Source organism: Rhinopithecus roxellana, chromosome 14 (genome assembly GCF_007565055.1).
Source record: "Rhinopithecus roxellana isolate Shanxi Qingling chromosome 14, ASM756505v1, whole genome shotgun sequence".
Classification (NCBI taxonomy): Eukaryota; Metazoa; Chordata; class Mammalia; order Primates; family Cercopithecidae; genus Rhinopithecus; species Rhinopithecus roxellana.
Window position 1 is genome coordinate 21,244,969 of NC_044562.1, and position 27,618 is coordinate 21,272,586.

General features: G+C 36.8%; 1 protein-coding gene across 3 annotated transcripts in view; it reads left to right on the top strand.

Moving 5' to 3' along the window:
* Positions 1-27,618, top strand: part of SPHKAP (SPHK1 interactor, AKAP domain containing) — a 202,289-nt gene that overhangs the window by 25,147 nt on the left and 149,524 nt on the right. For all 3 annotated transcript variants that reach the window (XM_010366559.2, XM_010366560.2, XM_010366561.2), the window contains exon 2: positions 22,423-22,528. In XM_010366559.2, the coding sequence (XP_010364861.1) occupies positions 22,423-22,528 (106 nt within the window). The remainder of the gene's footprint in view (positions 1-22,422; positions 22,529-27,618) is intronic.

Here is a 27,618-nt window from a genome sequence, read left to right on the forward strand (position 1 = left end):
CCCCTGTATAAAGCCATCAGACCTCATGAGACTTACTTGCTATCATGAGAACAGTACAGAAAAGACGCACTCTCATGATTCAATTACCTCTCATGGGGTCCCTCCCACAACACATGGGGATTATGGGAGTTACAAATCAAGATTAGATTTGGATGGGGACACAGCCAAACCATATCAGCAGCTATTTGTTGAAAGAATAAAAGAATGACCATGCACACAGATTTCTACTTGGTTTTATAATTGCTTAGAAAGGATGATGTTCTTTCTGATTGTTGTACTTTTAAGTTGCTTGTGGAACTGTTAGCAAGCCATAAGAAAGTCATCCCACTTGGATTGAGTGTTTCAGGAGAAATGAAATGCTTGTGTATTTCTAGAGACTTCGCCTTAGAAAATGAGGAGCTCAGAAGTAAATTTGAATCAGTGAAAAGAAGTCCCGGGACGTACAACCATGACGATTTATTGTTGCACTGGTAATTTTGCTTAAAGCAATAAACTTCATTCCATCTACAATGGAGAAGAATTGGGCCAGTACATTAGGAACACTAATAAGAATAAAGCATCCTCTCGGTTCCTATGGCTATTCTATCACAATTGGAATGTAACTACATGTGAAACATATATGTCGGATTTGGGGGGCAATTATAATGTAAACACTAAAAGTATATATAAAAGATTTTATTACAAAGTAGGTTTTAAGGGAAAAATAAAAGAGTCTTGTTCTCTTAGTTGTCACATCTTAGCTTAAATCCTTCACAAGGGAAGACATTTCTAACCACAACGCTCTTCTATATAGGACACATCCAGTTCCACTCTGCCTGGAAGCTGGCTAATAAACTGGATGACCTGCTGAGCTTTCTCCCTGAGCCACAACAAACGATAGCTCCTTAATTTTGAGGTTTTGCTTTATCCTCTTTGCCTGCATCACATAGAAGCTCTCTTGCCTGTTTGCAACTACAATTTGCAACAAATAAGACATTTATTGGATTTCTCTCAGAGATATATGTATAGCACTTTTGAACATTTTAGTAATAAAAGAATCATTGTTTTAAAGTACTAAGACATCTGGAAGTCTCTTTACATAATCACCGAAGTTGGACTTGCTCACTTTTTGCTCTTAGTTCACTTTTCTCAGTGGCATCTAATGAGGCAACAGAATAAACCTGCTGTGCCAATGGCTATATGGTCCTAATAATGACGAAACACCTCATCTGCTCAGCCTCAAGAAAATTTCATGCTCTGCTTCCTCCAGAAAAGATGAAATGTGGTTTCCAGGAACAAGTCAACAAGGTTTCTTGAACCTTGACTATTTGGAAATATATGGAGTTATAAAACCTGAAACACATACTTATATCTTATTTGGTTTACAGTCTTTTTAGTGAGTAAACTTTTTCTTTTCTGTGATTTATATGAGGGCATAATGCTTAAGGTTGCCATTAATAATAGTTGTGTATAGGTTATGGCTATTTAATTATCTCCGTTTCAATTATTTTATTACTTGTTACTTTATTAATGATCTACCTTTAGAAAGCAAATAATTCTTACTCCATGAACTGTTGTCTCATCCAAAAAAAAAAAAAATGAACAATGGTAACTGCTGAATGAATAAAAAAGGTAATCATTGTTATTCATTAAAGAGACATACTGGTACCATCTCAGGTCTTGATTTCATCTTCTGAAAGAAAATGAATTGGGCAAAGGTAGAGCTAAGAACTAAATAAGAAAACTTTCAGTGAAACCACAATAATTGAGATTAACTTGGATGAAAAAGTATAATTAAACACCTCGCTAATGCCTAATGGTACTTGGGAAATGCATTGTAATTAGAAATATAACTTACACAAAAAGGAGGAATGTTGCGATACCATGGTTTAAAACTGGTTTTCTTAGGTGAGTTAAATAATAACCTTTGTGAATGGGTAATGGGCTTAAAATAGTTTATTTACAAATTATACAAAAATATAATTTAATAAGTAATATTGATTATTCTAATTTCTAAAACGCTGCCCAAGTTAAAACTACCATTTGTAACTAAATTTTTTCTCTTCAAATATAAAAACTAAGGGTAATCCTATAAAATCTCCCTAATATTCTTTACAAGTTAGGAATGTTTTAAATGTTGATTTGACTCACATACTTTTTTTCACGAAATGGAAAATGCAGGTATATTTTCCACTTGTAAGCACAATGTCTTTAAATATTATAGCTTCGGACTTACATGAAGACTTGCATATTATCTGTCGTTTTGTTAACTATTTATTTATTTTTGGTTGAGTGAATTTATGTGAGAAAAGAGAAAGTAGATGGTTGATTCTATTTTTCATTTTTGCATCTCATTCTAAAACCTGATCATTTTTAAGTTGCTTTTTTAACTGAGCGAGAGTGAGGGGTCATCAAAGATTGACATCCTATTTGCCTTCCCTCTGTATCCAACTACTTCTGATACTTTCTGGGAAGCTTTTCAGGCAATAGGCCACTTCTTTCTAATTTAGTCTTTTCTGCTCACAAATATTATTAAGTCTCTCTTATGCTATCCACATTTTTCTTTAAGCCCGCTGGTGCTATCCTTCTCTGTGTTTTTCCCAACACTGTCAGATAAATGTTAAATGCCTGTGAATTTCTGTTTCAGAAATGTGACAAAATTATTCATCAGTCCTCTTGCTGAAAATGACTAAAATTGCAACAACAAAAAAAAATTAACATTTTAAAAGTATTGAAAATTTGATAAGAAAATAAGGAATTACTGGCTAAATATCATCAGACCACCAAAGATAAACAGAAAATCTTAAATATCAGCCAGAATAAAAGATACGTTACCTTTTAAACAAATAATTAGACTGATACTTGACTTCACCAAAACAACCATGGAATTCCAAAGATAATAAAGTGATACTTTCAAGATGCTGAAGGAAAATAATCACAGTTTAGGATTCCATATCAGTGAAGAGATCTTGCAAGAATAACTAAAGATATTTTTATATAGACAAAAACTGAGAGAGTTACTTCGCACTGAAGAATATTACACAGGATTTACTTCAAGCCAAAGAAAGACAATCTCAGATATGATATCTGAAATACAAAAAGAAACAAAGAATGAAGAAAGTTTTAAATATTCAGCAAATCTAAGCAAATAATGATTATATAAAACAATATTAATACTAACCTATGGGGTCAAAAATAATAAAAATGTAGGCAATAATGTAAGTTAGGAGAGTGCATTCATCCATTTTCACACTGCTGATAAAGACATACCTGAGACTGGGTAATTTATAAAGAAAAAGAGGTTTAATTGACTCACAGTTCTACGTGGCTGGGGAGGCCTCACAATCATGGTGGAAGGTGAAAGGCACATCTTACATGGCAGCAGACAAGAGAGAATGAGAGCCAAGTGAAAGGGGAAATCCCTTATAAAACCATCAGATCTCGTGAGACTTACTACCATGAGAACAGTTATAGGGGGAACTCTATATGAAAAAGACAATATTATTATAAAACTCAGTTTATCTCAGGAATTCAAGCCTGGTTTAACTTTAGAAAATCAACTATTATAATCAATCAAATTAACAAATAAAATTAAAGCAATAGAAAACCACAAATAGACAAGAATTTCCTTAACTAAAACAGTATCCACAGAAACCTAGGGCAAGCATAATACATGATGGCATAAGTTTAAGGATTTTTGCATTACTCTGCTCAACATTTCCTGAAGGTCCTAGCCCAAGCAGGAAAGCAAAAATGAGAACCAAACAGTAAAACATTTAGAAAGGAAGGTACCAAAACTCTGAGCATTTCCAGTTTATTTGATTGTATACATAGAAAATCAAAAATAATCTACAGAAAAATTATCCATTATTAGCCTGAATAAATAAATTTAGGATGTTTGCTGAATATAAATCAGAAAATTTACGTAAATAATAGTTTTTCATATGAGTCACAAACAAAAAAGGAAACCATTTATAATGCTATCAATAAATATGAAATTTCTAGGAGTAAATCTAAAACAAGCATGCAAGACCTTTCCAGAGAGAATTATAAATGGCTTAGATTGGAGATCCTCTTCTGTGACTACAGATGGTTGCTCCTTCATCCCTAATGGTCTCTTCCCCAATCCCTCCACACAAGGCAGGTATCCTGCCTTTATGTCTCTGATATTTTACTACCTTAGTTATTCTCTGGCATTCTCATTCACACAGTAAAATTATGTTGAATTTAATGATGCACCAGTGACTATCAGGCAATGAGGTGCAAAGATAATTTTGCTGACTACATCTTATTCACTTCTTGCTTCTATATACATTGATATTATTGATTTTTTTCATAATTATAATGACTTTCTAGCTTTTGAGATTTGAAGTAATATCCTATTGATATGCATGATTTGCATTGCAAAAAAAGAACTAAAGCATGCCTTATAGGTAAGCATTGTGTAGAGACTTAGTTAAAGTAAACAAATCATACAAAAAAGCTGAAATCAATGCTCATAAACTATGCGGTCCTACAATTCTCTCTATCAGAATATTAAGCCTGAGAAACACGAAGTGTGTTTCTTACCCAGATATTCGTAAAACAAATTGGAAAGCCCTGAAAGTTTTATCCAAATGATGTAAATTACCTTTTTAATGCATCAATTATATAAAGCTCAATCACAGACACAAATCCAGCATATTACCCAAGACAGATGTTATCTGGAAATACACCTGCAAACTTTCAACTCTTTCCTGAGTTTTAACAAAATTATTACATCCTCACCATCTAGCTACTTGTGTTCTTTGTAAAACAGCCTGCTGAGATCTGCATCTTTCCTCTTAAATCACACTAAAACTTCTGTTTCTTTTTTTCCCCCTACCCTCTCCTCTCTTGCTTCCTCTCCAAATCTGCTGGTGTTTGTAACTCCCTTATTGTGGTTGTGGTCCTCTCCGTCAACCATGTGGGTAGTTGAACAAAACTCACCTACCTGCCTCTCTGATGCCTTGCCCACCAGGAGACACTCCCAGGAATCCAGGTTGGTTGAGGGGTGTGGGGTCCAGGGGATTATAAAGCCAACTCATGATCAGGGTCTCCTCTTCCATTCCAGCATCCCATGAGCCCTCTGGGATCCCAGGTCTCAGGTTTTGACTCTGCCCTTGCAAGCTTCCTTGTTTAGGATTCTTCAGCCAGACAGTAAGTTATGCTGCACACCTTACCTCTTCTTTACCATCAAATGTTGCCCATTCTGTGCCCAAATCCCCATCCTGCTACCTTCTTCTAGCTTAGATGACTGTAAGAAATTAGGGATTTCAGCATAAGACTAGACAGGTGGCAGACAATTTTAGTTAGGCAGAGCATTTCTCATTCCTCGAATGTCAAAAGGAGGATGGTTTTCTACTTGCATGGAAACCCAGGACTGGCAGGGTGTTTGGGGATACCCCTCAATGACCCAAGTATCCCTCTTCTCTCAACAAGAGTAACCATACAACCCGGTGCAGCCAGCAAGGCAGCTTCTTGTGCAAAGCCTCACTCGTGTCTGCATTGCTCTTCTCTGGGCTCCAGTATCTCAATGAAACCAGAGCACCCCGAAGAAAAACAGTTCTAAAGACAGTTAGCATGGGACAAAAGCCTGTTGTATTCTGTGAGGACAACAGGGCATCCAGGAAAGAGCACAGGCTGGAGTCAGTTTTGTCTAGGTTTGGATTCCAAATTAAGCCTCTTGATTAACTGTGCAACTGAGTAAATGCCAAGCTTGAGTCTCAGTCTCCTTAGAAATATAATAGGGGAATAGCACCTCCCCTCCTGTGATACTGTGAGGTTTTAAAGTGGCAAATATAAAAATCCTGTCACAATGACTAGGGCAAAATAGGTGCTCTAAAAAGTATGTTTATTACCATCGACTGAAGTTATCTCCCTTCGGTAACAACAAATCTTGTAAAGTGAATCGTATGATTCCCACTTAACAGATGAGACACCTGAAGCTCAGGGAGATTAAGGAATTTTCCCAAGGTCAAACTCATAGAAGTGACAGTCGGGACCCAAGTGCCAGTCTTCTGACTTCTGCATAGTATCTTCACCACACCTTATGGCATAAGAAATTTTCAAACTTTGACATATTTATATCAACTGCCAGTCTTCTCAGGTGGCATATAAATTTAATGTGTAGATACTGTTAGACATTCCTCATTAATTCTACTGGTTTTAAATATTGCAATTATAAACCACATGCATCTTGTATTGATTTTTAAAAAACAGAAAATATGAGATTTCCACTCATGGTTTATATGTATGATTTCTACTTATCTGATAGATTCACTAACACTGGTATCTCAGGACTATAGACTCTCACAGACAAAAGCATGGAGTTATAATTAAAAGATCATCTTTTTAAACTTACTTAAAGATAAATCACATGACTTTTTAAATGGTACCATTATTGACCCTACCACATTTATGGAGCACTGACTAATTGTCAGGCATTGTACTAAGTATATTGTGGAGTTCAATAGTGAATCAGATATTCTTTTCATCTCAAGAACTAAATAACAAATTTAGAAATAAAATATGTCAATTTCAACTCCACTTAAATTGGAAAATCCCCCTTCCTTCAATCTAAAATGCAAATGTGCCTTAAGATGGAGATTGGTACATATTAACATTGAGGGGTGAAGATATATTTACTGAATTTTATTTTTATAGATATTGTCTCCAAGAGGAAGAAAAAATCCAATTCTTTGTCAGATGTATAAGTAGCTTACTGGCACTATTCACAGTAGCAAAGACATGGAATCAACCTAAATGCCCATCAAAGACTGGTTAAAGAAAATGTGGTACATATACACCGTGGAATATTATGCAGTCATTAACAAACAACAAGGTCGTGTCTTTTGTGGGAACACGGGTGGAACTGGAGGCTATTATCCTTAGCAAACTAATACAGGAACAGAAAACAAAATACTGCATGTTCTCACTTATCAAAGATGAGAACACATGGACACAAAGACGGAAACAACAGCCAATGGTGTTAATTTGGGGGTGGAGGAGGAAGAGGAGCAGAAAAAATAACTGTTGGGTACTGGGCTTACTTCCTGGGTGATGAAATAATCTGTACAAAAACTCCCACGACACAAGTTTACCTATGTAACAACCTTCACATGTACCCCCAAACCTAAAATAAAAGTTAAAATAATATAAGTAGCTTGCTAGAGGATTTTTAGGACAGTGAAAATACTCTCACTCTGTTTAATACTATAATGACAGATATATGTGTCACTTTTCCAAATCTATAGAATATGAACCATGGGTATTGGGTGATTACGATGTGTCAATAGGGATTAATCCATTGTAACAAATGTACCACTGTGGTTGGGGATATTGACACTGGAGGAGGTTGTGTGTGCAGGAGCAGGGGGTACATGGGAACTCTCTGGACCTTCCTGTTAAATTTGCTGTGAACCTAAAACTGCTCTAAACATAGTTTTGAAAAAAAAAAAAGAAAACCAAACAATTTCACTAATGCAAAAGGCAAAAACAAAAGCAAAAAAATCTGAGGGAAGAAAACCTAAGATGAAAAATATGTCTGGGATGTTTGTTATCCAGGGGTCATGTAATTAAATATTCTCCAGGCCAATGATTGTAATGAAAATGAGTAGGCTCACAAGCCACACTTTAGAGGGGTCCTAAGTTCACCAATTACTGCCCAGTGTAGCCCCATTGACCACATTTTCCAGAGAAGACAGAAACTCAGTCTTTGGTAGGTACATTCTTTCAGTTTTCAATTGTTGGCAGCTAATTTAAAATATTTAATGCTGTGCAGGCCAACATGGCTCCCCTTTCTCAGTTCTGTTTATACTCTCATTGCTAAATGTTTTTGATATAAAACTGTCTCTATTTTAAGTTTACTGTATTTTTATTTATAATTTTTTAATATCTAACAAGCTGTACTTTTTAAAGTCCTAAAAGGAAAATGCATTCATGATGGGAATTAAGTTACCTAAATTAAGTGGAAATAATCTACAATTGTAATAATAGAAACTCAAGGTACATTCTGAAGAGACATTCACTGAATCCTAACATGCCTGCCAAAATGAGAGCCAAAATCGTCCAGGCAAAGTTATCCTCCCAGCCCTTTCTTAAGGAATATTCTTTAATCCCATTTCAACATACTGAGTGTTCAGTTCTTCTTTAACAATTTTTCTACAGGGTTTGGATATTTTTAAAATACTCCCAATAATATATACTAAATGTATAGAAACTATAGAAAGGGGCAATAAATCCAATAAAGGGCTCAATAAATCCTGGAGTCCACTAAGGTAGTTAAAGAAAAATGAAGCCAGTAGCACTGGCTGTTCTTACACATCAGGAGATTAGAAGATACTGCTTTCAAGAGCATTCCTTTTTGTGGTGTGATGATGTTGTTGTTTTAAACTGTGTCAGAAACTCTATCCAGCCGACTCCAAAAGGTTTGTTGTCTCTTGGTTTAAGTCTCATTATCCAGAATCAGTGAAGTGCTCCCTAGGATTGCCCAAGTTTGATTTCATTTCACCACCTATCTGCATATACAACTAGAAATCATTTGACAAACTCATCCGCCAGAGATATGGGGGGAGGCAAGATATAGACTCATAAACAATTATCTGTGATAAAGGATCCTTCTCAGGCTTTTGCCATGGGATGTTATCTTTGGCTTTAAGGCAGTATGTGCTGGCTTTACGGGTTTTGTCACTTTTTCCAATCACATCAGTCCCCTTTACTGTGGCAGCTAAATTATCTGTTATCGTTGGTGGGGCCCATGACAACTCATCTTCAAAGCCGTAACCTATGTATTAAGATTGAAAATTTCATTTGATTTGAAAGGAAAACATTATTTAATAATCAGAAAATTTCCTCGGAACTCTTAAGTGTAATAGAATTTCACGTTTCCTGTTTCTTCATTTCACATGCCTATTTGTTTATAGGCAGCAGATTTTGAAATATCTTTATATAACCCATTTTAAAATAACCTTTTCTAGTCACAAAATAATATATATTAAAAATATAAAAAATATAGAAAGGGGCAAGAAAAAAATCACAAATAGCTACATTATCCAAAGACAGCTGCCATTAACATTTTCATATTTCTATGTATATGAAACTGTGTATGTATTTGTTTTAATGAACTCATTGATTCAACAAACAATTCCTGAGCATCTACGCTATGCCAGGCATTTTTCTTGGACTGGAACTATATGGTGGAAAACCAAAAAATGTTAAATTTATTCATGAAATTTATAATCTGTAGGGCACAGGGTGGGAGCAGACAAGGAGAGACACATAAAATAAATAATAAACACAGTAAACAAATACATTCTATAGAACATTGGAACATCATACTGATACTGAGAAAAATAGATCAGGGTAGGAGAGACCGGGCAAACAGAGATAAAGGGGACTGTGTGGCAATTCTGGTTCAGGAAGTCAGAGGAAGTCTCACTGAGAAGGTGACAGTTGGGAAAGACCTGAAAGAAATAATGGAGTGAGATGTGCAGATCCCAAGGCACAGAGCATTTCCAGCCGAGGCAACAGTTAGGGAAGGCCCTAAGACAGCAGCTGTGCCTGGCCTGTTTTAGGAACAGGGAAAAGGCCAGTGTGGCCAGAGTGATTTGATAGAGGGAGAAGGCAAAAAGATAAGGTCACAGAGGTAACAGAGGGTTCATGCTTGTGGGACTTGGTAGTCCATGGCAAGGACTTACAATTTTACTTGAAGTAAAATGCAGACTTCTGCAAGTTCTTAAGAACAGAAATGACCTAAATGGCTGGGCATGGTGGCTTACGCCTGTAATCCCAGCACTTTGCAAGGCTGAGTTGGGCAGATCACCTGAGGTCAGGAGTTCGAGATTAGCCTGGTCAACATGATGAAATCCCCGTCTCTAAAAAAAAAAAAAAAATTAGCCAGGCGTGGTGGTGGGCACCTGTAAACCCAGCTACTCGGGAGGCTGACACAGGAGACTTGCTTGAACCTGGGAGGTGGAGGTTGCAGTGAACCGAGATCGTGCCACTGCACTCCAGCCTGGGTGACAGAGTGACACTCCACCTCAAAAATAAAAATAATAATAATAATAATAATTAAAAATTTAAAAAATGTTTTTGAAAAAAAATAGAAATGACCTGAATGGACTTGTATTTTTATCATCATTATTATCATTTTAGAGACTGGGTCCAGTCCTGTCGCCCAGGTTGGGGTTCAGTAGTACGATCATGGCTCACTGCGGCCTCAAACTCCTGGGCCCATATAATCCTCACACCTCTGCCTCAGAGTAGCTGGGACCATGCCATGAGGCTCAGCTTTTGTGTGTGTGTGTGTATATATATATGTGTGTGTGTGTGTGTGTGTGCATGTGTGTGTGTGTACATATTTTATATGTACATATATTTAATATGTATATAGTTTTATTCATGGAGACAGGGTCTCATTATGTTGCCCAGGCTGTCTTGAACTACTGGCCTCAAGCTATCCTCCTGCCGTGGCCTCCCAAAGCACTGAGATTATAGGCGTGAGCCACTGCACCTGACCCAGTCTTTTATTTTAAAATAATACACCCATGTCAATAGCTACACAGCGTAATATTTTACACTCAACTGTGTTCATTTAACATGGGAACATTTTCCCATGACATTTTTTAGGGCAAAGAGGCATCATCTTCATGTCTGTATACTAACCTTAACAATTTACTTATTGGGGAATGTATTTCTAATTTTTTGGTTTTTTTCTATTAAGAATAATGAATTGAATATCTCAGTGTGTAAGTCTTTCGTTTGGTGTCTATCATCTAAAATAGATTCCTCATGGAAAGCATTGCTAACAGGCATGCGTGGATAAGAGTTGTGGAAAGTATGGACAGGTTGTTTTAAAAAATGTCTTATGAATGTGCATTCCCAGAAGCAATACGCAAAGCAACACTCTTTTTTTAACTTTTATTTTAGGTTAGGGGGTACCTAACCTAAAATTAAGTTAGGTTTGTTATATAGATAAACTGGGGGGCTTGTTGTACAGATTATTTCATCACTCAGCTATTAAGCGCAGTACTCGGTAGCTATTTTTCCTCATCCTCTCCCTCCTCCCACCCTCCACCCTCCAAAATGCCCCAGTGTGTGTTGTCCTCATCTAGGTGTCCATATGTTCTTGTCATTTAGCTCCCACTTACAAGTGCTAAGATGCAGTATTTGGTTTTCTGTTCCTGCGTTAGTTTGCTAAGGATAATAGCCTCCAGCTCCATCCATGTTCCCACAAAAAACATGATCTTATTCTTTTTTCTGGCTGCATAATATTCCAGTAACATTGTTTTGATTAACAGAATACTATATGTTTTCTTAATTTCAGAGAGCAACAAAATTCATTCCTTCACTTATTTATCAACAAAGATTTCTTAAAATGTACACTCTGCAAAGCAGTCCCTGCACACATCAGAATGGCGTACACTCATGCTCTTCACATGCAACTACGTTTCTTCTCGCTCCTTTTTTACTCCCCTTCACTTCATTATACCATTTTTGTTTTTTGTTTTTTTGTTTCGTTTTGTTTTGTTTGAGATGAGTATTGCTCTGTTGCCAGGCTGGAGTGCAGTGGGGCGATCTCGGCTCACTGCAAGCTCTGCCTCCAGGGTTCATGCCATTCTCCTGCTTCAGCCTCCCGAGTAGCTGGGACTACAGGCACCCACCACCACGCCTGGCAATTTTTTTTTTTTTTTTTTTTTTTGGTATGTTTTAGTAGAGACGGGGTTTCACTGTATTAGCCAGGATGGTCTCAATCTCCTGACCTCATGATCCACCCACCTCGGCCTCCCAAAGTGCTGGGATTACAGGCGTGAGCCACCGCGCCCGGTCCGTTATACCATTTTCATATGACTGACTTTAAATGTAAATGATCAACATGAACGTCTTAAGCCAGAGTTCATGTCCAACCTTCAGTAACATTTCCTCAATTCAATTCCATTTGGTGGTGTTTGTGATAAGTGAAGCAGAGCCTCCACAGAACCGTAACTCCCGGAATCCCTAGAAGGAAGAATTTGCCAATCAAATTGAGAAGGCAAACAGAAAAAGAAAAAAATACATTAAATACAAATAGTTATATATATTTAATGTAATCATTAATTTTTTGCCAATAAAACTAACATTTTAGCAATACAACTACTTTTCTCTAGAAACACTTTCAATTCATGTTTTTCACTAATATCAGATTAGTCCTCTGTAAGCTTTAGAGCTTTGCTTTAATGATCTCAATATTTTCCCATGATAATTGATATAAAACTTCACATGAACAGGTTGCATCTTTGTATAGTCTTAGAATAATTGATTAAATTCTATGTTGTCTTGGACTTTTAAAAAAGCCTTTGTTATTTTTCATTTTATAATATAACGATAATAGTTAAGAGTCAACAGAAGAATAGAAATTTCTCATTGTATATATTTTGGAATCCTAGTTCTAAGAAAAGTGTCGCTATAATAAATATTTATGCAATCTATTCAAAAACATGCATATATTAATGTTGAATATCAAAATGTGCTGAAAACCTATCAAGAAGACTCTTAAGAGTGAATAGATTTACAGGGCTTAATGTGGTATTATTTCTCAGTTTCGTATTAAGTGCTTACCTGTGCCAGGTGCTACATGACTCCTTTACAGGAAGTAACACCATAAACCACCACAACAGTCTCATGACAAAGCTTCTGTTATCATCTGCGTTTTACAGGTGAGAAAACTAAGGTTTAGAGCGGGTTGAGTAACAGATCCAACTCCATCTCTCTAGCAACTAGTGGAAATAGAACTTGCCCTTAGATTCTTGAATGCCAGCACACTAGGAACTGGCTTTATTTAGACTCATTTAGATGACATGGTCACAGAAGCAAAGAATTAAAAGGAGTGTTAGAGATCACAGTGGAAAATAACATGGTGTTGACAGCAGCAACTGAAATCTTAGATCTGTTATTTGGCAGCAATATAATCTTGTCGCATTAGGCTGTTCTTTTGCTATAAAGAAATACCCGAGACTGGGAAATTTATCAGAGGAGAGGTTTAATTGGCTCATGGTTCTGCAGGCTGTATAAGAAGCATAACACTGGCATCTGCTTCTGGGGAGGTCTCTGGAAGCTTACAATCGTGATGGGAGACAAAGAGGGAGTGGGCATGTCCCATGGCAAAAGCAGAAGAGAGTGAGAGGGAGGTGCCATCCACTTTTAAACAGCCAGGTCTCAGGAGAAGTCACTCACTATTACAAGGATGGCACCAAGGAAATGGTGCTAAGCCATTCATGAGAAATCCACCCCCATGATCCAATCACTTCCCACCATGCCTCACTTCTAATACTGGGGATTATAATTCAACATGAGATTTGGGAGGGGACACATATCAAAACTATATCACTTGGATTACATGTTAACCTCATCAATCCTCAGTTTCTCCTCTATAAAATGGGTATAATAAAATTAGTATGTAAAGCACACTCTAGAGTGCTCAGTACCTGCTGTTCATTAAATGAGGGTAAATTCTGTTAGAAGTCATATAAAGAAGATTATATATCAGAGTGAGGCACCTGCCCAAGTGGTTTGATGGAAGAACACCAGAATATGAAGCAAGTATGGTAACATACATTCTGAATGTACCTGAACTATGGTCTAGATTTAGCAGAATGCAGTGATACACATAGTGTGCTTTGACTATCTGAAAAATAGATACCTTTTTTTTTTTTTTTTTTTTTTTTAGAAATAAATAACTCTAGGCTGGGTGCGGTGGCTCACGCCTGTAATCCCAACACTTTGAGAGGCCAAAGCGGGTGCATCACCTGAGGTCAGGAGATTGAGACCAGCCTGGCCAACATGGTGAAACCCCATGTTTCAATACAAAATACAAAAATTAGCTGGGCATGGTGGTGGGTGCCTATGATTTCAGCTACTTGGGAGGCTGAGTCAGGAGAATCGCTTTGAACCCAGGAGGTGGAGGTTGCAGTGAGCTGAGGTCACGCCACTGCACTCCAAGAGCCTAGGCAAAAGAGCGAGACTCTGTCTCAAAAGAAAGAAGGAAGGAAAGGAAAGGAAGGGAGGGGAGGGGAGGGGAGGAGAGGAGGGAGGGAGGGAGGGAGGGAGGGAGGGAGGAAGGAAGGAAGGAAGGAAGGAAGGAAGGAAGGAAGGAAGGAAGGAAGGAAGGAAGGAAGGAAGGAAGGAAGGAAGGAAGGAAATAAAGAACTCTAGGGATAAATATTTCTATAGTAACCATCTAGTGGTATTCATGTATAAATATGCACATATTCATGCAAAATTAACTTAGCAGCAGGAATGTGTACTTTCTATCTTACATTAAAATAATGTTTTTATACACATTATTTGTAGGACACACGTTTTGAAAAAATTCCCCCATAGCCTTCATTAAAAATGAAAGAGAAAAGAGAAAAAGGCTAAGTCATCATGCTCACTTGATGATCCTTTTTCAGAATGAGGGATTATAGTTGGGGTCTTGGGAAAGCCTGAGATTGTGAAAGAGCTTTTAAAGATATAAAACTAGTAAATCTGTACAGTGATCAAACCATAGGAAATAACTTGTTATTGTCTCCTTAATGAGAGATAATATATCAATTTACAAAGCACAGATTGTTCAGTAGGTGTTATTTATATTGTTATATGATCTCCAATAACTTTCTGTTTGGAAGTACAGCTGTTTTCTTCCATTAGGAAGTTTACCATTTGATTGCCTTTTCTACTATAATCCAGATATTTTATATAGTAGCTGCTTAAGAAGAGATTTCACATTTTACTGCATATATCTGATAGACAGCGTTGCCTAAATTAAAAAAGTATTAATTGAACAATATTCAACATAATGTTTTAGAGAAAACATTATACTGGCTATTGAGAAAAGATTTCAGAACTGAAAATAGGGAATTTATCTGCTGTTGATTTTTACAAATTACATTGCAAATGAAATAACAATACTAAATAGTGTCTTTGTTTTTCATCTTCTTTTAATAATCAAGACTGAACTAGAGGATAGTTAAATTTGAAGCCATTCTTTCTTCTAAGAATAGGACACTTGTTTTATGATTAATAATGAATGACCTGTTTATATTTTGTTTATTGCCACTTACCAATACCTCAAAAAGTGAAACCCACACTCAGGTCTGCAACAACATTTTCACCAATCTGAAGACAAAAACTGTAATAAAATTTTCTCACCCATCTTTTCTTGAAAAGAAATCCTGGATAATCATTCCTGGATAATACATCACAGTTTCTTGCTACACTGTTACAAAGCCCTTTATTTGAAGAATCATGGTTAAAACAGAAATATAAAGGGTTTTCTTGAAGTTTATTTGGGAAAATAAAAGGTTGGGCCCTTTATAACATCATTACTGCCTTGGTTATTTTTATTTTACTGGTCTAGGAGATTAAGAAGGCTGGGATTTATTTTCCAGCTATGGAGCCACCTTTAAGTATTGAAATAGGACATACAATGATAGTTTCTAAATATTTTCAAGGTTTGATAATGGTTTCCTATGACACATTTTCTAAAATCCTACAGAATAAATGATGATTTTGTAGGTCTTTCAGCTACCAATGAGTTGGTGACATATTTAATTTGAATGAATGACATGACATGTCCAACCTAGGAAAGAAAGAAAAAAACATAAACTTCTTATCTAGGAGATGAAACCAGAAACATGTGCACAGCAGTAAATGAAAAATTTTGCACTGGATGCATATTTACATTGGTAAAACAGATTTTATGCAAGCTATTGCAGTAGGAGAGAGAGCTGTCAGTGCAGAACTGAGGTTAACTCCTAATACAGCAGGGACTAGTGGGGATTTATACCCCACAGGCAGAGTGAAGGGGTGAGTGGACAGAAAATTACTAAGAGGGGATGTCAACAGTAGGGGATTCCGGCCAGGAGCTGTGGCTCACGCCTGTAATCCCAGCACTTTGGGAGGCCAAGGTGGTTGGATCACAAGGTCAGGAGTTCGAGACCAGCCTGACCAACATGGTGAAACCCTGCCTCTACTAAAAATACAAAAAAAAAAAAAAAAAAAAAAAATTAGCCAGATACAGTGGTGTGTGCCTGTAGGACAGGAGAATCACTTGAACCTAAGAGGCAGAAATTGCAGTGAGCAGAGATCACGCCACTGCACTCCAGCCTGGGCGACAGAGTGAGACTCTGTCTCAAAAAAAAAAAAAAAAAACCACACAGTAGGGGATTTTTGCTAAACTGTCCTAACAGGCTGCTTAGTAGACAGGCCAAGGACTTTGTTATCAAAAGTGGGCAGATGAGGAAGTTGATCAGATATTTGGATGTGAGAATTCTTTCTAAACATCCAAGTATAAGTCATAGCAGGATTCTTCTCTACAACTGGCTCAGAGGCCAAGGTCCAGGCTTAGCTGAGAAGATGTCTCAAAGGAGCTTGAGGAAAGTTTGGTTAAGAAAAGAGTCTTTGTCAAGACTGGATAGAAGAGGAAGATAGAAGACACTAACCCCTCACGTGATGTTTTAAGCAAGTCAGTTTTTGAAAAATTGACCTAAACTTCTGGGCTTCATGTAACAGGTAAATTACTTTGGATGAGGGTAAAATAAGAACATTCACTTGAGAGAATTTTCATTTTGAACTGTTTAAAATCTGTTTGAATGTTTTAAAATCCTCTCAATTTTTGGTTGTCATATGTTGTTAAATTGATTTTAATGACAACAACTCAATTCCTTGCTCAAGATCTCTTCTGGTAGCTCTGAGTTTTACTTTTTTTCTGGTGTTGGGATTAAAGGATTTCATATAAAGCTCAAGAGTAGATATTCCTAATAGGTTTGAGACAATCAAATGAATTATAATTACTACATTTTACCAAGAGGATTCTTTAAGGAGGGAGAAGACAAGAGCCAATCTTATCTTTAAGAAATCTGTTAAAATGGTTTAACTTTACCCTGTGTTTACTTGACATTTTAGCAAGAATAACAGCAGAATCTTTCATTAGAACTATCCTGGGAAATTCTTTAAATTATCTTCTCAGATGTGGCTTATCTCACCATCTGTCAGTACTGCAGAAAATTTAGCACTAAATTCAAACGCTTGTTTGTGCCTAATCTTTTGAGGTTAATCAGGATAGATAGAAAGATAAGAACAAACAACCTCAGTAAGAGCTTGTTGGGCATCTCCCACTGACTGGCACTGTCCTGTGTCCTAAGTGATCCCCTGCCCTTTTAGAACATACAGCCTAAAGTGGTAAGAGACAAATATTACAAAATTATATGGCTTTTGGACAAGTGCTAAAGCAAGATATGGCTCAGAGTGCTGTTGGAATACACAAGAAGAGTGTCTCTCTCACTTCCTGAGTTGGAGTGGGGTGGGAATATGTGGGTGGGAACGAGGCAGGAGTGTAAGTGATTTTGTGTGTGCGTGGGAGTATGTGGGAGAGAAGTGGCCTCCTTGGTAAGCGGAAGGGAGAAGGGAGGTGCCAGAGGTAATTTATAAGCTGAGACCCAAAGGATAGAGTAGGATTTATCAAGAAGGGAAGGTGAGGACTAGGTAGAATATTCCTAACCGAAGTAATATCATGAGGCTATTACACCCGGGCCTCTTTATCTATGTTTGCCCAATCTCTTTTCCTCTGATCTATTTTTTTCAGTATCACAATGATGTCCCACAGGCAAATGGAATGTGAGTTCAATTGAATATGTTATATAAGCGTTTCTCAAACGCTAATGGATGTATAAATTACCTAAGTTTAATGTCAATATGCAGATTCTGATTCAGTAATTCTGAGTTTCTGGGTGTCCAACAAGCTCCCAAGTGACACCAATGCTGCTGGTCCATGGACCAAACTTTGCAACGCAATGTATGGACAACTCAGTTTCCAGTAACTGAATACAACTCTCTCTAGGGAAATAACTGGATATTCCCTAGGCTATTTTCACTATTGATGTGACCTACTTATTCATATTGCATGAGTCACTGCAGTGGTAGCAATACGGTGGCAACATAGCATCTCATTTATTAATATATGAAATTGTTCTATAAAGAAAGCTACTTTATAGAAATCTGGTTTAACATCACTACTTCAAATTCGGCTTCGTACCTTCTTTCCCGTCTTTATCTACATCCTCATTGAAACACACTTCACAGTTTCAGCATGAAACCAGTTTGAAAGGTCGTGTTTAATAAATATTGTCAACACTTGTCAAAATCAAAGGAAAATGTCCCGGGGAAGAATTTGCCTCCTTACCCATTAGGAGCAAGTTATAAAGCTGTCCTGTCTCTTGACAGCAATTCGTTTAATGTCAATTTCAGCTCATTTTAATACATGCATGAGTTTCATATCACTGCCATCTCTGCCTCATCCTGTGACAGCAAATGTTCTGCTTCTCTAAAGATCAAGGACAGCATTATTGTAAATACTCTAAAAATTCTCTCTCCATCCAAAAGGTATGGGAACAGACTGGGCCATGTTGTAAAGTCACCTATCGGAAATGCACACCTACATCAGGTGCTTTAAAACATAAGCCTACCTACATTTTCTTTGATATTAGGCATCATTAAAACGATATACAATGTGTTTCAGAAGATGCATTTGCTTTAAATGTGGGTGCAGTGGAGTTGCATTACACTTGTCATCTAATAATGCATTAATTTTTGCCCCACCATGTGACTCAACTTCCTCATTTAATACTCACAACAATGAACAAATATATATGTGCATATATATAGTTAAATTTATTTGTTAATGCTATACAGGCTTAGCATTAGAACAAATGGCATCAGCCTTGCAGGCAAGCAAAAAAACTTTCTAATTCCCTTCCATACCTTCGTTTTCAACTAGGATTTTACAGTCATCTTAGAGGCAGAAAAACTTTCATACCAAGATATCTGTGGGTAGACTTGTCATTACTTCCTCCTAGTAGATGAGCTCAGCAGTTCTTAAACTTTTGAGTGCATAAAAAGTACTGTAGCAGGTTGTCTATCTAAAGCTATAAATAAAAGTGCTTTATGGGCAAATATGTAATTTTCAAGGCTGACCTTTTAGTTTTCTCTATTTTTACATTACCCCAAATTTGGACCTAACTATCTCTGCCCAAGTTAGATGTGATTTCCTTCCAGAGTGACCAGAGGCTGTTGAAGTGCTTTTTTGCTTTTTGTTTGTTTGTTTTGTTTTGTTTTGTTTTTTGTTTTTGAGACGGAGTTTTGCTCTTGTTGCCCAGGCTGGAGAGCAATGGCGCGATCTCGGCCCATCACAACCTCTGCCTCCCAGATTGAAGCGATTCTCCTGCCTCAGCCTCCTGAGTAGCTGGGATTACAGGCATACACCACCATGCCCAGCTAATTTTGTATTTTTAGTAGAGACGGGTTTCTCCATGTTGGTCAGGCTGGTCTTGAACTCCTGATCTCAGGTGATCTGCCCGCCTCGGCCTCCCAAAGTGCTGGAATTACAGGTGTGAGCCTCTGCGCCCGGACTCAAAGTGATCTTTCTACAATGTTTCATATCTGGAAGGAGCAGCCTGAGGTCTGTGCCAGCCTTACTTCTCACTTTGCCCATTTCCTACTCCTGCCGTCTCTAGCCTCTAAAAATCACAGGAGATGTCTTAGCACTGGCAGTAAGTCTAGGGATGGCCTACATGGAATAGATCTACTAGCCCATCAAAGCTGCCTGGAGGACACAGTAGCAATAGGACACAGAGCTATGGGACCCTATGTCCTGTCTCCCTGAACTGTACACAGGGCCTTGGCTGGCTCCTAGAAGGAGTCATATAACTTGACTTAGAAGTCAAGTTTTTATAGATCAAAATTAGCTTGGTGCATGGCCTTATCTTCCACATGTAAACTATTTGGACCCTAACAGTAATAGCCATTTGGCCTTTTGGTAAAAGCCAAACTGTCCTGTGGACAAGAAAGCATTCAAAGAGATGTCCAGGCTTGGGTTTGAAGTAAATGGCAGCCTAAAAAGTTATAGGCCCACACTGTAGGAAACCTGTAAAGACAGGGGCTGAAAACTAGGTCATCTCTGATATTTTGCCAGGTGACTTCCAGAGCTGTGAGGGAACCACAGACTTTAGTCCAAACATGTCATTTATAAATGATGAGACTAAGACTCAGAAAGGCTATGTGGCAGAATAGGTCGAGATTGGCAGCCAGGAAATGTAGCTAATTTCTTTTTCTTGCTTTCTTCCTCTCTTTCTTTCCTTCTTTCTTTCTTTCTTTCCTTCCTTCCTTCTTCCCTTTCTCCCTTCCTCCTTCCCTCCCTCCTTCCCTTCCTTCCTTCTTTCCTTCCTTCCTTTCTTCCTTCTTTTTTCTCTCTCCCTCCCTCCTTCCTTCTGTCTTTCTCCCTCCCTCCTGCCTTCCTTCCTTTCTCTTCCTTCCTTTTCTCCCTCCCTCCCTCTCTTTCTTTCTTTCTCTTCCTTCCTTCCTTCCTTTTTATCTTCTTTCTCTCTTTCTCTTTTTCTTTCCTTCCTTCCTCCCTTCTTTCTTTCCTTCCTTCCTTTTTTTATCTTTCCTCAGCTAAGCAAAGATAATATGGATGTTATCCTTTCACGTACATTAGGTTCACTCTAGCCCCCAAGTGACAGTTGCTCAAAAAGTAATATATAAAAAATTCTAACAAAACAGATTTTATTTTAATTACTCTGTGCAGATTTTGCCTGAATCTATGATTTGTTACACAGCACAGTCAGTAGTCATTTTTTAAAATGTCATTCCATAATAATGGAAATGCCAAAAGGCTACACTAATGCCCTGTTTGACTTATGGCTAATTGAAAATGGATTAATTTAGTGCTTGAGACATGAGAGTTATAGGTTAGTTAGAAATAAATTGTTTGTTTAACTGATCTTTTATTTGGCACTTGTTTTAAGAGAAAACATCTACCTTTTGCACTGAAAATTTTATACAGAACTATCAGATCGTATTCCAAAAGTATATGTTAATGAATTGTACATTGTTCTGTGTGGACAACAAAAATTAAACATATAGACTTAAGCTATCAGTACATTTTAAAAGCCCAAATTATTATATTTTTAGAAGAAAAATATTTAGAAATGCATATAACATTTAGAGAGTTTTTATATTTAAATGGGGTTCAATTTTGAGTTTCTAGTCATATTATTAAAAAATTTTGATAAGAATTTTCATTTTTATCACATCTTGAAAACATAAAAGCAATTCTTTTATTTTTTTATTTTTTATTTATTTATTTATTTTGTTTGTTTGTTTGTTGTTTGTTTTTTGTTTTTTGAGGCAGAGTCTCACTCTCTTGCCCAGGCTGGAGTACAGTGGCACCATCTTGGCTCACTGCAACCTCCACCTCCTGGGTTCAAGCTCTTCTCCTGCCTCAGCCTCCCAAGTAAGCTGGGACTACAGGTGTGCGCCACCAAGCCCGGCTAATTTTTTGTATTTTAAGAGAGATGGGGGCTTCACCGTGTTGCCCAGGTTGGTCTCAAACTCCTGAGCTCAGGCAATCCACCCACCTCAGCCTCCCAAAGTTCTGGGATTACAGGTGTGAGCCACCACACCCAGCATTGTTTTGTTTTGTTTTGTTTTGTTTTGCTTTGAGACAGGGTCTCACTCTGTCACTCAGGCTGGAGTGCAGTAGCATGATCTCAGCTCACAGAGAGCTCCACCACCCAAGTTCAAACAATTCTCATACCTCAGCCTCCTGAATAGCTGGGATTACAGGCACATGCCACCACGCCTGGCTAATTTTTTTGTATTTTTAGTAGCAACAGGGTTTCACTGTGTTGGCCAGGCAGATCTCAAACTCCTGACAGCTCAAATGATCCGCCTGCCTCAGCTTCCCAAAGTGCTGGGATTACAGGCGTGAGCCACTGTGCTCAGCCAATTTTAAATATTTTAAAAATGTTAATACAACTCTGTGTGTAGTCAAGCCCATCAAGATTTGACAGAGCTGGCAAGGAGACAGGGGATGTAGGTCTATACTTTGGAGATAAAGAATTTGAGGAGCTATCTCCAGCCACAGAGATGATAAAGAGATTACTTGCATTTTCTAAAGTTCACACTTTTTTTTTAATGGCACTATACTGAGTCCAAATTAAAATTATATTTTACCTCCACTTTAAAAAATAAAATGAGTATTTGTTATGTGTTGGTGTTTTCAGAGCTGGATTAATGTGACAATTGAGAAAAATGTATTTGGGTTTTATAACCGCTTGCTTAAAAAAGATGCTAACAAGGCTAGTAGTCAGACAGATGCAATTATGCCCTTCAAAGCACTGTGGAAGGCATTGGGTTGCAGTTTTACAGTCACAGTAGGATCATCTATAGTGGTTCCACCAATTATAAAATGTATGCAACAAAGAAATATCCATTTCAGCAATGGGATTTGCAGTGTTTAATGCAATCTGAAAAGATGATTTTTGATACACCACATTGTGATTTATTCTTTATTTCTAAATATAGAGATGACTCACTGGAATGTGTTTTTGTGTTTTGGGTCACAAACAGCAACTTGGAGTCATCACGGATGTATGACATTTTGGGACCGCAGCAGGGCAGAGGCTGTGGCAGCTCAGGAGGCGGCTCGGGGAACTCCATCACTGCCTGCAAGAAGGTAACTTTGGCTTATGCCACTTTGTTCTTGACTGTTGAACTTGAACACTCATTTAATTGGAAATTTTAAGCTCTCTTCCTAAAGTAGGAACAACAATAAAAACAAACAACAAAATGATCCACAGTTTTCCCAAGTAAGCCTTGATAACATTAAATTTTTAATTTATGGAAATGATGAGAAAATTCAGGCATAGAAAATTATAAGCCTCCACTGCCATACTACCTCAACCCAAGACTTTTCTCCAGTACTCCTTCTTAAACTTGGCCATGAATGACAGTTTCTTGCATCTCCTTTCAGAAAAATGTTCATGGGTTTTGAACGAGTCAACATATTATATTAAGTTACCAAATCTTTATCTAAGAAAATGTTAGGGCTGTTTTGCTTTCGATATTTCCATAAAACAAAGGGTATGCTGGGATTCTTTTACTAAGAAAAACAGAATTGTATTTTCTAGAACATAGACTTAAGAGCTGATAAAAAAAAAATTATGCTCTAAGATACTTGCAAGAACCCTTGAACAACATAAAATCATAGAATCTGACGACCTCATTTTTCCAGCCAATCAGCACTAAGGCCCCACAACTTGAAGTAAAATGCCCACAATCCTAGTTCCCCATCTAATGCTTTTGTCACTATTTGATGCTGAATTCCAGGGTAGTATATGTTTCTTCTCATCCCAATTCAGAAGCAATCACACTGAGTTATTTCATTTATTGCAAAAATATTAAATTATAAAAAAGTTATAGATGTAAATTAACACAAATTCTGTTACTAAGCATATAGTTTATGTGTATGTATTGTGTATATATGTAATATACATTATATACATGCATATATATACCCAGTTAAGCAGCATTAATAATTCTCTGCTTTGTGACTTTTGTATAAGTTTTTAGTTTTCAAGTATTAGAGAAATGAACAAATATCTGTACTAAAAATATACTTATAACAGAAAGGTAGCATTAAACATAATTTTACAAAAGTATTTCCATACATTCATTCATAACCAAATGTGAAAAACTTTCTAATTAATTAAGGATTCTTATTAGCACATGTTGTATGATCTATTATTCTTTCTCCTCTTATAAATTCCTGCAAAGGTATTGGTGCTATAAATTCCACTTTTTGATGAAGGAAACTAATGCACTGTAATTCAAAATGATTTCAAGTTATTCATAAAAGAGCTAATAGTTTATAAATCGATTTATAAAAGAGGTCTCCAAGCCTTAGGTATACTCTGTTGAACTCTGTAACTCCAAATTATAAATGCTTCATCATAATCTGTACCTTTTACAGGGCTAAATAACTTTTAGCTTATTCTAATTTTTTAAAATACATATATATTTACCGATACAAGGTTGCGTGGTATTTAAAAGAATTGAATCCAGACTGCCTGAATTTAACAGCCAGTTGCATCATTACTTGTGTGATCTTGAGCAAATGACTTTACTTCATGTCTCAATTTCCTCATGTGAAAAATGAAGAAAATAGTATTATCTATTTTACAAGATTAAAGCGAGGACTCAATGAATTAATAGATGTGAAATGTTTACAGCAGTCCCTGGCACACTTCATGCACTCAAAATAAAGATCTCTATCACTAATATTACTCTACAGAAGAATATTATCAGCAAGCATACAGTCACAGAAAATAATTCCGTACAGGTATTACCATTCCTAGAGAGTTAGGGATTTATGATCTGTTATCTCAGCTACAGTTATTTCCCTGGAAAAGAGTTGGTCACATTTATTTCTTTAAAAAAAAAAAATCCCATCTAGAAGCTACTGAACTGAAAGGGCTGTTTGGGCTTCGATGTCTACTCAAAAAATTAAAACTGGTGCTGGGCGCGGTGGCTCACGCCTGTAATCCCAGCACTTTGGGAGTCCGAGGTGGGTGGATCACCTGAGGTCAGGAAATCGAGACCAGCCTCAGCAATATGGTGAAACCCCGACTCTATTAAAATACAAAAGTTAGCTGGGTGTGGTGGCAGGTGACTATAGTCCCAGCTACTCGGGAGGCTGAGACAAGAGAATTGCTTGAACCCGGGAGGCAGAGGTTGCAGTGAGCCAAGATCATGCCACTGCACTCCAGCCTGGGCTGCAGAGCAATAGTCTGTCTCAAAAAAAAATAAAAATAAAAATAAAAACTAAAGCTAATCTTTAATTCTAAATGACTTCATTAGCATATATATTTTGCGTGTGTATACATATGTATAAACGTGTAATGTATACATCAATGTATACATTTACAAATAAGAATGTAAAATTTTAACATAATCTGACTCATTTCACAATTATTTCTAGAATAACTATTGGGAAATTTAACATATTAAATTGTCTTTTCTACAGATCACAAATGATCAAATATAGGCAATTTTGTATGGCCCAACCTAAATACATTCAAAACTCTGTTAGATCTTGGAGAGAAATACAAAGATAGATCATAAATGACCCTCATCCTTAATGAATTCACAGCATGGTTTGGGATATAATACTGGTTTCTCTTGTAAAAAGTCAAATAATAATTCATAAGTTAAACTATTATGCAAGATAACAACAGACATGCCTTATTTTACTCTACTTCACATTATTGGACTTAGCAGGTACTGCATCTTTTACAAAATGAAGGTTTGTGTCAATCCTGCATCCAGCAAGTCCATTGGTGCCACTTTTCCAACAGAACATGCTCACTTAGTGACGCTGTGTCACATTTTGGTAATTCTCTCAGTATTTCAAACTTTTCATTATTATATCTGTTGTGGTGATCTATTACCAGTGGTCTTCAACGTTACTATGGTAATTGTTTTGGAAGCCATGAACTGCACCCAAATAAGATGATGAACTTAATCAATAAATGTGTGTGCTCCGACTGCTCCAAGGAAAAGCCATCTTATTAGAGGCTAATGAAGTCGGTAACTTTAAGTGATGGCCAATGCTCATTTACTATTCCAAAAATCCTAGGGCCCCTATGTATTATGCTAAATCTACTACCTGGGTTCTATAAATGGAACAGCAAAGCCTAGATTACAGCACATCTGTTTACAGCATGGTTTACTGAATATTTTAAGCCCCCTGTTAAAGCCTTCTGCTCAGAAAAAAAAGAAGATTCCTATCAAAATATATTACTGTTCATTGACAATGAATCTGGTCACTTGAGATCTCTGGTGGAGACATACATGGAAATTAATAATGTTTTCATGCCTGCTAACACAACCCATTCTGCAGCCCATGAATCAAGGAGTAATTTTGATTTTCAAGTGTTAATGTTTAAGAACTGCATTTAATAAGGCTATAACTGTCATAGATAATAATTCCTTTGATGGATCTGGGCAAAGTAGATAGAAAGTCTTCTAGAAAGAATTTACCATTCTAGATGCTATTAAGAACATTTATGATTCATGGGAAAATGTCAAAATATTAACATAAACATGAGTTTGAAAGTTGATCCCAACTCTCACGAATGACTGAAGGGTTCAATACACGTAGTTGAAATAACAAGAAAACTAGAATTGGAAGTAGAGCCTGAAGAACGACTGAATTGCTGCAATCTTCTGATAAATCTTGAAGGAATGAGGAATTACTTCCTATGGAAATAAAGTAGTTTCTTGATATGGACTCTACTCCTGGGGAAGATGCTGTGAAAGTTTTTGAAACGACAACAAAAGATTCAGAATATTACATAAACTTAATTGATAACACAGCAGCAGATTTTGAGAGGACTAACTCCAATTTTGAAAGTTCTCCTGTGGGTAAAATGCTATTGAATAGCAAGCACTGCATGCTCCAGAGAAGTCTTTGGTGAACACAGAGTTCATCAATGTGGCAACATTCATTGTTGTCTTATTTTAAGAAATTGCAACAGCTACTGTAAGGTAACCTTCAGTGTCCACCACCTTGATCAATTAGTAGCCATCAACCTGGAGGAGAACAGCAAATTCTTTTGTTCACCAGCAAAAGAATTACAACTCACTGAAGGCTCAAATAATTGCTAGCATTTTTTTAGCTACAAAGTATTTTTAATTAAGCTACATACTTTTTTGGTTATAATGCTGTTTCACACTTAATAGACTATAGTATAATATAGATATAACTTTTATATGCATTGGGAAACCAAAAGTTTTGTGAGTCCCTTTATTGTGACATTTGCTCTGTTGTGGGGGTCTGCGACTGAATCCACAATATCTCTGAGATGTGCCTATGTAAATCAGTGAAAAACAGGTTTTGTTTTCATTAAAAGCTAAGAGCCAAGATCATCCTTAGATTTGCAATAGACATCAGCAAGTTCAGCAGAAAGTACTCAGAAGGATGATCAAGATTTGAATTGCGAAAGAGAATATACACCCAAACTTGGAAAGGGCTGCTACAAATTAATGAAGAAGTCAGTACCTTTCCTGGTAATATGTTTTTTAATATTTATAGCACATTTCTTTCATTTCAAATATTCTGTCAAGCTTACATAAAAATTGCATTTAAAAGACAGTTTAGTAACTGTATATGCCACATGTCGAACACTGTGGGGTTCTCATTGCTTACCTTCTCTTCAAAAGAGTAGTTCACCAATGTTTTCTTCTTCTTTGTATCCAGAACAAAAGCACCCAATAAAAAGTCATTTAATATTGAATGGTTTTATGCCATTATTAATTATTTTATTATTAAATAATACTGCAAGCTAATTCTTTAAAATCTTGTTAATCACAGATTACAGAACAGAGAAAGTGAAGGTCCATGTGTTAAATGCCCATGCAATGTATGTCCTGTACAAAAAAGGCGAAAAGAGCAAGGACAGTTACATCTGAGAAGCAGCAAGGCTGTCCTGATAAATCACCACTCTTCACAGTCCATCAGCCTTCACTGAGAGTACCATGGATAATTGAAATCTATTGGTAATTCCTCAAACTCATTTCATGTAATCATGTCATCTTTTTCCTCACCAAATCTTTTTATCAGAACTGACATATTGCTAAATTAACTGGTGGAAGAAATAAAACAAGGGTCCACAAGATAATGCATTAGTTGGATAATCAGCCTCCGAAAAAATTGCAAATTGACTGAATTTTTCTCATATGTTTCATAATAAATCTCTAAGGGTT